At 36.2% G+C, this 11,648-nt stretch overlaps 1 protein-coding gene across 1 annotated transcript; it reads left to right on the top strand.

Moving 5' to 3' along the window:
- Window positions 1–6,211: 6,211 nt before the first annotated feature.
- LOC112189595 lies at window positions 6,212–7,491 on the top strand. Its single transcript, XM_040515542.1, has 4 exons — window positions 6,212–6,429; window positions 6,503–6,589; window positions 6,732–6,881; window positions 6,971–7,491. Exons 1-4 carry the CDS (start codon window positions 6,232–6,234, stop codon window positions 7,217–7,219), a joined length of 684 nt encoding a protein of 227 aa, XP_040371476.1. The 5' UTR covers window positions 6,212–6,231; the 3' UTR covers window positions 7,220–7,491.
- The last annotated feature ends 4,157 nt before the right edge of the window (window positions 7,492–11,648 follow it).

The raw sequence follows: 11,648 nt of genomic DNA, 5'->3' as shown, positions 1-11,648 counted from the left end.
GTTGGTATAGAAAACGGCCCGCCGCAATGTGATTTCTATTCTTATGGACTAATCCAACTGATGAAACTCGTGCTAGTCAGTTAGTTCTTGGTACAATCGAATTGATTCAGATATTATATGCAGATTTCATTCATTTTTGGCGCATATTTTGTTCAGTAACAAAGACGGTAATTTCGGGCCCTTTGAGTTGGTCTAACTGTCCAAGTGGTGAGAGAGGGTGGGAAACCAAGTAATTTTAGGCTAGATCACAGGTTCGAACGTTGTAAACGTAACCAAAAAGAATAACAGGAAAAAAAATGGGACATGACTTTGTTCCAGTCTTTACCAGTCGGCAATCACCACCATCCTTTCAGCTAGGAAGTAGTAGCTTTTGGAAAGGAAACATGTTTTAGAGTTCAACACGCTCATGGATATGGTTAGTAGTACTTGCGTTTGGAATGCTCATTTTGAGTACACAGGTTCCATATGGTTAAAGATGCGTAGGAGACCTTGCAACTTATACTTGCGTCTTGGTTACCACCAGATAATGACAGCTGATATGAATGAGATTGCAATAAACAAACCTAATCAAAAGTAAAAAAAAAGTAGTATTCCCAAAGTAACACCAATTGCCTTCTCTGTCCTGCAAGGTATGAAGATAGAACGCATTTATTTTGTAAGTGCCCTACTGCGCAAGCAATTCTGTCAGCACCTCCCTTCAATTTTCAACAGTCTATTGAGCATCACATGGACTTCAAGATCTGGATGTTGGACAATGCTCTAACCCTTCAACAAGAAGTGTTCGATAAGCTTCTCATGGGAATCTGGGCAATGTAGAAAAATCGAAATAACATGTTTTGCAATGGAACATCTCAACCAACTAAGGAGATCATGTTTGCTGCTTTATCATGGCATGATGAATTCTGCAAGGCAAGGCAACCTGTGCCTGTAGCTACAGCCTTCCAGCGAGGACGTACATGGTCACCTGATGATGAAGGTCACTGGAAAATCAATGTGGATGGGAGCAATCAATGTGGATGGGAGCTTTGTACCGCAGCAAATTTGAGGTGGCCTAGGAGGAATACTAAGGAATACTCAAGGCAACTTCAAGGCTGCCTTCACTTGTCCAGTTCAATATGTGCAGCACGCCAAACAGGTAGAACTTCTCGCTATTAAGGAGGGGTTGAAACTACTATCTACTTATCCTGGGCAATCTGCAATGGTTGAGACAGATTGTCTCGAAGCTACAATGGACATTCAAAACCCCAGATATGATCTTTTACCTTATGTAGCTATAATTGAAGACATTCGGGCTCTTTTGAATACTAGGCCAGATATCAAAATCTATTTTGCTCCAAGATCGTGCAACAAGGTTGCACACAGGCCGACTAGTTTAGCTTTTGATGATCATTGTAATGCTGTTTGGACTAACGATCCACCAGCTTGTATTCTTGATGTACTAGCCAAAGACCATGTTGGCTAACTTCAGTTGCAATAAAGATCATTCTCTTATTCAAAAAAAAAAAAAAAAGTAATCTGGGGTTCATATCCAAAACCAATTGACAATGGATGAAGTGACTCAAACCGTTATAAATCCATATATTAGGTACTTGAACTAATTCAAAGGAAAAGACAGATTAATTGAAATGCATTTCATTCATTGGTGACTTTCAAAAGAGCTGTTTGATACAATATAAGGAGTCTTCTACATTTGGGGTCCTGACATAATGACAAGGACAATAGAATAGAAGGACAAAAAGGTCTTATCCCAACAACATATAAGACAAAGGTGACAGTCTGAATCACAAAATATAGCAGGTTTGACTCCGAATAAGTCTGTTTAGCTGTACTGCTTGGAGACTCGGTTTGCTGAAAGGAACAAGAGGATCAACTGTAATTGAGCCTGGTGATTAGGAGGAGGGTTTGAGTATGACCTTAATACCATAGGCAATGTCCCATTTTTCCCATGTGGGATCTATATATTCTCAATATGCCTCCACACGTGTGGGAATTTTCAAACCATACATGTGGACAACTTTGGGTGACGTGGAGCCCATGTGGCTGTTAGACATGTACACGTGGGATAATCCGCTCTGAAACTATGATAAAGTAATATGAGGTTCACATCCAAAACCAATTGCCAATGAATGGAGTGACCCAATAGACAAGGTCCCATTTTTTCCATGTAGGATCTATATATTCTCAACACTATGAATCAAAATGTAAACTTTATCATCTTTGAAAAAAAATTTAGCATCATCTATCTTTGATTAATTCGACACTTCCATAACATTTCAACTTCAAATGTATGAATATATACTATTGAGGAAAGGAATCTTATATGATCAGGAGTCTTCGTTTTTGGGATCTTCTGTATCATCACAAGTTAATTAAGAGATTTGTATTACTATAGTTAGTCCTATAATTATGGATAGAATTATCATCTTTGTTGTATAAAACGTTGTAAACCATTCTGAATGAATTGAAGTTATTACATATTATTCACACTATCAAATCTCTTTATGGTATCAGAGCAATCTCTTTATTCCTGCCCACTGGGTTGTGCCTGGGAGGGAGGTAGGGCCCACTGGGTTCCGTGCCCCCCTCAGCTTTTTAGAAAGAAAAAAAATACATATATATATATATATAGTATTAATATATATATATACTATTATTAAGAGAAAAGAGTTATACACACAGAGAGACATCAACTAAACTTAGAAAGCAACCCAAACCCGAGGGTTTGAGCAGACGGCGGCGACACAGAGTCAGACCATGTTCAAGCAGACGGCGGAGAACCCAATCCGTTGTTCTGGGCCAGGCTGTAGGATTTCCCTGCTGGGTTTCTTCTCAGGCTTAGGGATCGGTGAGAAAAGTCGAACTCGACGCAGATTCATTTCGATCCCAGCGTGAATTGATCGGCGGGTCTTGAAGGTGGTAGGCGAGGTCCACGGGAGAGACAGGTTGGGGTTTACCGGATTCTAGAGGGTATTGAGTGCAGGGGATCAGATCCTCTTGTGCTAATTTAGACTGGCGGGGTCTGATCGCTGGATTGGATTCTTATGCGTATCAACAAGGCAGCAGACACAGAGGACGGTGATGCAGTACTGGAGAGGCCGGCCGCCAAAAAACCTGGGGACGACGGTGCTAGGGCAGCAGTAGAGTCGGGCTGTTGCTCACCTTACTCAGTTTTAGGCTTGGGCCTGGGCTCAAATTTGAGTTGTTGGGCTCTATGATATGGGCCAGTAGGGATGATGTCTTGCCACCCTCATTCATCACTTAGTGATGAAGGTGGGCCTGGCTTGAGAATGTGGACTTTCTTGGGCTCTCAGGTCGGCTCATGGTCCTAGACCAATCGTTTCGGATCATAACTTCTGCAGGAGTTGGTAATTATCTGGAATGAGATTGGCGTTCAAGCGCCTTATGGATAAGGAGTTGCTTCTATCTGTTAGCTAGGAAGTGACTTTCCATTAGTACCACAATTGTGTGATTGGCAAATGAGAGGTTATAATATGATTTTGCCCTAGAAGACTTTGGAGTTTCTTTGTCTATAAGTTCGCTAATTAAAGCGAGCTTATCAATGACGTGTAATGAGTTTGCTTTGCTTAGATTAGGGTTCCGGATTTTCTTGCCGGCTATCTTTTTGTAAGTGTAGCTAGACTCTAGCCATTGGCTGAATGCCGGGCTATTGATTCTAATTATATCAATTTCTATTCAAAAAAAAAAAAAAAAGAAGAGAGTGTCCGCCAAAACAGAAAAATTTTACTAAAATATCCCTCAAATATTAAAAAACATTTGAACTGAAATATTTAAAAAAGATAAATGGTCAATTCACAAAAAAAGAAAAACAAAAAAATATTTAACAAAAAAAAAATCAAAAATCAAAAACAAAATATGTGCAGCAATTTTCTCCACATTCTGTGGAACAACTTCCCAAGTAATTATCCATACCCATAGGGCGTGTTTAGAGTCTGGTTATATTAATATCAAGTTTATATTATCAGTATTAATTAAGCAAATAGTGCTTATGGTTAAATTTTCAAAAACCTTGCAATTACCCTTGATTTAGTAAGGTTCTAAAAATAACTAATTTCATATATAAAGAATAACTTCGTAATTTAAAAAATAAAGAAAATGTTATTGAACATGGGAGAATTTCTCTCTAACTACTTTTTCCGTTCTTCCTTTTTTCTTTTCTTTTTTCTTATTTATTTTGATTTACAGTTTGAGGTATTGAAAGATAAGAACAAAAGTTATCAACCAAAAAAAAAAACTCTTAACAATATTTTTCCACACACAAAAATAGAACAAAAGATGAAATAAAATAAAATACAAATTGACACACGCGTAAGCGTGGTGTTAAAAGACTAGTATATTTTTATAGTATTTTCTCAACCTAATGAATGTACTTTTTCGGTCTTTCCATCATCTTCACGTGCTACTTTTTTTCTTCTTTTTTTCTTCTTTTTGATGGGCTTTGATGGGATGGTTTGAGGTCCCACGTTTGACCTTCTATTAATATCATATAATATAATTTTTATATGAATCGTATAATGTTTTTATTTCCTAAATCTTTTTGACATCAGGATATAATAGAACTTGTTACAATTAATGATTTCTATTTCCTTATTAGTTACAGATTTTCAAGTCTAATAGAAAAACGATTAAAATACACACACACACACACACATATCATCAATTAATGATTCTCAATCAATTTTTGTGAAGCGTATCGTTGTTAGAGGTGGCAAATGGGCTGCTAAGCACGAGCACGGCACGGGCCCGGCACTGCCCAAGACCGTTAGTGACCCGGCAAGACCCGAGCACGTTAGAATAACGGGCCGGGTTGGGCCTAGGAATATTGGTCCATTGGCCCGGCCCGACCCTAGCCCATAATGGGCTCGGCACGGCCCGAGCACAACATATTGTGGGTCGGCCCGTTACAACCACACAATTTTATTTAAAAAAAAAATATATTTAAAAACCACAATGATGAGATTTGAATATTAGACATCTTTATTTAAAATCTCATGACAATTCCACCAATGCTATTTTTTTATATTGTCAAAATAGTGAAATAAAATATTATATCCTTGTTTTGACATAAAATATTTTTTCTAATCTCATAATAATACAACTATAGAATGAAGGAAACAATAATATGATACTAAATCTTCATTATATTAATAAAGATTAATCTCACAATAATTTACTACAAGCAATATATTTTGAGTTATTTTTTTCTTTCTTTCTTTCTTGTAGTGGAATATAAAAAATATTAGAAAGCTAATATTAAAAAGCTAAGATTAAGAAAAAAATTGTAGAACTTAATTTATTTTAATTTTCTAAATAGTTAAATAAAATTAATTTTTATTTATTCAAATTAAGATTTTAAAATAGTGCTTTATAGTGGGTAGGCACGAGCACGGCCTGTTTATTGATCCGGCAAGAGCACGGCCCGGCACGATATGGACTCGGGCCATGGGCCGAACCAGGCTTAATGTTTAAGTAAATGGGCCGACACGAGCCCGACACGATAGTAAATGGGCCGGCCCAAGCAAGGCACGAAGCACGACTAGGCCCGCTCAACATGGGCCGGGCCGGCCCGTTTGCCACCTCTAATCGTTGTATTCGCTTCTTTTGGTTCTCACTACTCCTCTATTTTTCATTCAAATATGTTAAGACACTTTAAAAGAAAATAAAATCCTAGCGCAGAGGAGTCGTCGTGTATAAATACTAGTAAAGATGATGAGACTATCATGCAATAATTTAAAAATATGAAATCTCGTCAAGAAAAATTACCATTGTAATAGATAGAAGTTACATTTAAAGATTTTGTATGTTTTTATAGTTATATATATATTTTTTTGCCTCAGTAAACCTAAATTATTGGCTCTGCCACTGAGTTGATTACGTGATTGCAGGAAGTTATGACAATTTTCCTTCAATCTCTCTATCTCTTCGTACAAAGCAAAGAAACACACGTCTCTCTCTCTCTCTCTCTCTCTGCATTGTGCTGGCAGCAATCGAATGAGAAGATCATAAAAGAATGGCAGCCCGTAATGAGGAGAAAAAAGAAGGGCAAAACTGTCACCTCATTTTGAAAAGTGATGAACAGTGCAAACAACTTTAGTATATGTAGAATTGGGGTTTTTTATTTCTTAGCTGCAACTCTGCAAAAAAAAAACTGTGATATAAACATTAGTACTCAAGGTAGAAGAACTCCACAAGTCCACATTCCACAAAAGCTAAATGGTTGGGGCAGTTGCTTTATGCCAACCCTTGTTTATTCTTGGTACTAGTCTGCCTTTTCCAGAAAAATTGAAGGTGAAGCTCAAGAAGGGCAGACAGCGCCACTATGCGAAAGCGGTATGGAACTCAGATCATAAGAAGCCTTTTACCGTGAACCTCAGTTCCACTATTGATGCACCTCTGTATGAGTCCCCTGAGGTAATAATATTCACATTTATCTGTCTTTTATTGAAGCACTAAATGGTGAGTGATATGCTACTTTAGCTTGCAGGTTTCATTTGATCAATATTTGGAGGATGATGAACAAAGGGTTATTAAAGCACTTTTTCCAGACATGGAGGACCAGCAAATTAGCAAGGTGCTTAATGGTCTATTTATCCCATCCTAGAGTTTGATGGTTACATTTCAAGTTCTTTTGTTTATCGTATGCTTATACTCGATCTGTTTTTAATAGTATTACGATTGAAAAACAGTCGTACTAATCAAATTGATGTATGCAGGAAGAGTGGAGGATTCAAATCCCAACCATGCAAGTCTTGTTCCTGTCTATCTACTTTGCAATGTACATCAAGTTAAGATTCAAATCCATGGGGAAAGACTACCCTCCTCATGTTCCTCAGCACATCGCCAAAATCACTGAGCTTGAAATTGTAAGAAAATTGTCAAATATTTTTCGTAGACAATTTGATGTATTCTGTATATCAGTCGCATGTTTTCCTTATTTTCAACTTTTTCCTAGACAAGATGGGAACTTGGGGGGATCCCTGAGGAGTACCAGCCGCGTGACTTGAGCCTCTTCCTCAACGGAACCATCTATCCTGATAGAAAGCAAGGAACAAAAAGCAGACTTAGAGGTCAGTTTGACATAAACATGAGCTTTATTGTATCACCTCTGCTTGGTTGGATTCCTCATACTGTCGCGCAGAGCCTTGTAGAAGCGGTTAGTGATTCCATTTCCCGAAAACTGCATATGTACTTGATGATTTGATGTAGAAAGGCCAAGTAATCATTTCAAGCGGATTGACATCGACTTTCTATTGTTTTTCTATGGTCAGATGGTTAAGAAAGCGATGACGGCTTCGACCTCAAATTCCAGATTGGTAGAAGACTATGATGAATTCAAGATGGAGAAACTCAAGAAAGTTGTTTAGTTAATTAAGCCTTTGACAGGGTGAATATGTCTTGTTACCAATATATCTCTCGAAGTTTAGAATAAGCAGTTAACAATTTCCTAATCAATTAGGAATGAACATAGCCAAAGTACCATGATAAACTGATGCAGAGCATACGTGGCAATATAAAATTATGCATTTGATATTTAATTATGGATATGTAATCGTCAATAATTATTGTCTAGACAATTTTACGGCATCTTTTTTGCATCTAATTTGGGATTTACTTTTAATTTTCTTTCCAATTCAGTTTTAATATACTTATTATCTAAGAATTGTGAACCCTATAAATATGGGTAGAGTTTTTCTATTTGAACCTCCAAATTTGCTCACTTGACCTCTATGCTTTTTACACCTCTTATCAAATTTTCAAATACTAAATTTACTCATTAAACCTCACTAAACTTCCTCAAATAACCTCACTCATATAATTTGCAAACAAATTATTAATTATCTTTAAAATAAAAAATTTAGTCATTTCAATGATTTAATCACTCTATAAATCTTAACTAAATATACATTTCTTAATCAAACTTGAGTTTCAAAAATTAATGTGTAATCAATAAGAAAATGCCATGAACTATTATGTTTTTTTTTTCTTCTATTTTAGCTGTGCAAAAAAAAAAATGAAGAAATCATTTTGTTTTTATTCTAAAAAAAATAATTTGTTTTTTAATGTTTATTTTTTTTTCTGTATTTTTTGTACCACATGATTAATTATTTATTGAATTTTTTTTCCCAGAATATAATGGATTGACTTAGATTTAGGTTATAAATCATAAGAGGATTTATTTTGTTTTCCCTCACCAATATGCGTTCAACATATATATCATACTTTTTTATGTCACATGATCTTAATCATATTTTTAATTCTTATTAAATTTATATGAATGCTTTAATAAGTATGTAGTGAAATTGGAAAATGAAAATATATAAGGAAAATAATAAGGAATACAATCTAATATTATTGAATTGGAAAGTTTACAAAAAATAAATATAATATTTTTTGGTATAATTATTGTCCTTAATAGTCATTTTATAGTAGGTTATATATGTCATTTAATAATTCATAATAGAGTGAGGTCAAGTGAGCAGATATGAGGGTCCCAATAGAAACTCTCTTCCATTGTAATTGTTGTAAGACAGCTTTTATTATCAGTTTATTTGCGGCATGGATTTGCCATACTCTACGAGTTTGCTACTCCTTATTTCTGGTGTCTGTTGAGTGATTATTGGAGGTCTGTGTTCGATACCATTTCCCCATCAATAATTGATGGGGGACAGGTTCTAAAACATAGGCCTAAAACTAATAGCACACGTCACCAGAAATAAGAAGAACACAACTCATTATAGACAGCTGAAAAGCGGCTATATTTTCATTATAATGTCAGAAAAAACTCCCCTACAAAGATGACAAACTCTTGCTTAAATAGCATAAGAGTCAAATCAAAATAAGAAAAAGTAATAAATAGAAAGTTACAAAATGAATATCACATCTATCCAATTAATAATAAAAATACCGCTAAATCTATGCAATTACAAATAAATATATTAGAAAGAAATCAATACTAATTTGCTGCCACATTTATTGTTGCCTTGATTTTGGCTGATATTAAAGTCACTCAGTTGATCCCTATATGCTCCTGCATCAAACTCCCCTGGTTGGAAAGTTCAAGCCACAAATTAGAGAGAATCCTAGCAAAATCATCCATTGCATCCAAATCATGGTCAATCGTTTAGCCTGCAATTGGAATCGTCCATTCCAAATAAATAAATATTTAGAATACCATCCTAATCTTGACTTGAGAGATTTGGTTTTTGCCAACTCAAAACTTTTACCACCATTTTTTTATCTGATTGACAATATCAACTAATATCTTGGGAATGTGGAAATTGAAAACATTAAACCCAACAAAATCGATGGATCTGTGAACATTTATTTTGTAGGTAATGCCTCCAAAACTCACACTTGTAGTACTCTCATCCAAGATTGAATCCGGCTCATGCCTAGTTCTTGGAAGTCTAATACTGAAACCCACGTTGGCATCACCAATATGACCATGGTTTGAGTTCATATCATCAATCCTCTCACCCACATCAATTTTGTCAATACCTATATATGGGTATAGGTCTTCCACTTCAATTGATGGTACAGTAGCTTCATCGACTTGTATAATTGGATCAATTCCTTGCATGTGCATAGTAATATTTCCTACTGCTAGCTCAGACCCTTTATCAATAGTATTGCTACCATGTTCATCAATATTACCTTCAACCTCCAAACAATTTCCATCACAAATCTAATCTTCACAATTGCCACTGCAAGCCTCACAAAAACAATTATAAATTGGTGGCAAACTAAAATCCACAACTCCATCTTTATTTTCTTTTTCCAAACTTTTATCAACTGAAAAATTAAAGATAGTATTTGAACCTTCATAGTCGAAACTAAACGGTTCCACCTTTTCGTCCGACTCACACAACAGAGCACTGTGATGAAAAGGGCCAACGTCTCCCTCCCCGTCAAACCCACACCGTCTTGGCAAGAGGTTTCGATGCAAGTGACACGCTGATAAACGTCTCTCTCCCCGTCGTAACTCTTACCTCCTAGGCGTCGAGTTTCGATGTGATTGATACGTTCTGCAAGTTGTTGAATCATCACCTTGATTTCCTCCATGTCGTTGCTATAATGACCCTCCATTCAAGAACCTCCCCAATCAAGTTTGCTTCGAGTCATGGAATCCACCATGCTCTCACCAGAGCTCTGATACCAAATTGATGGGGGACGGGTCCTAAAACATAGGCCTAAAACTAATAGCACACGTCACCAGAAATAAGAAGAACACAACTCATTATAGCCAGCTGAAAAGCGGCTATATTTTCATTATAATTTCAGAAAAAACTCCCCTACAAAGATAACAAACTCTTGCTTAAATAGCATAAGAGTCAAATCAAAATAAGAAAAAGTAATAAATAGAAAGTTACAAAAAGAATATCACATCCATCCAGTTAATAATAAAAATACCGCTAAATCTATGCAATTACAAATAAATATATTAGAAAGAAATCAATACTAATTTGCTGCCACATTTATTGTTGCCTTGATTTTGGCTGATATTAAAGTCACTCAGTTGATCCCTATATGCTCCTGCATCATAAACATTGATGTGGAGATTCAGGCGATCAAGTACCATGACTATGTGTTGTTGCAAGGTATTAAGTAAAACTACTTTTTTCAACCTAACGAGTTATATAGAAAATGGCCCATTTCTTTGAAATAGGGCTGGTGCGGCTGCACTCAATTTTTGATTAATGAAACTCCAGAATACAGGGGGGGAGATAGAGCCTGAACCCCATATTACAATAAGCATAGAGAGAACATCCTGCAATAATATTATAATGGCCAATTTCTTATTTGGTGAAAGAATTTGTAGTGTATCTACTCTTAACAGAATAAAATCCAATGTGTTTTAGGGAATCAGAAATTGAGAGAAAATTGCTGTGTATTCTCATTGATAATAGGGGCCTCTTTATATAGAGGATTACAAGGCATAGAGTCTGAATCATACAAGGAAATATAATCTCTAGATTCTTCTAATTAAACTCTATTACTACTAGGTCAAGTAACCTAGAGTTTGGGTCAAACACAAATTAGGGTTTTACTTGAACACTCCACCTTGTGTTGCCCAAACGCGGTGCTTCTCTCGTTGCCTCATTAAAAACCTTGCCGAGTAACAAAAACCAAGTGGGACAAAAATATTCTCGGTCGAAGGGGAAAAAGAGCACAACAGACCCTTCACATTTCGAGACCATACATGTAGACACCTCCCCCTAATGTCTGCATCTCCCCCTGACGACTATGGTCATTAGAGTTCGGATAACTTCCGCAAACGATGCTACCAACATGTTTCAAGTGGAATTTAGGCAATGACTTAGTGAGCAAGTCTGCCATACTGTTCTAAAATCGAACCTAGTTTACTTTGATCTTGAGGAGAGTTTGTTATTGCTGATTATACTTGGTGTGATCACTTTTGATGTAGCCTTGCTTCAAAACAAGTAGCATTATCCTATATGCTCGTAGGCTCATCAGTGGTAGACTTCAAACCACAATTCTTAGAACATGTGTAATTATAGATCCAATCTATATACATTCACGAATCACTTCGTGAGGAGCAATAATCTCTGCATTGTTCGAAAATATAGCAACTATGATATATTTCTGTAGACCTCCAAGATTTCACGGTC

Source organism: Rosa chinensis, chromosome 2 (genome assembly GCF_002994745.2).
Source record: "Rosa chinensis cultivar Old Blush chromosome 2, RchiOBHm-V2, whole genome shotgun sequence".
NCBI lineage: Eukaryota > Viridiplantae > Streptophyta > Magnoliopsida > Rosales > Rosaceae > Rosa > Rosa chinensis.
The sequence above is the reverse complement of the archived record's forward strand: the minus strand, read 5'-3'. Positions and strand labels throughout refer to the sequence as shown.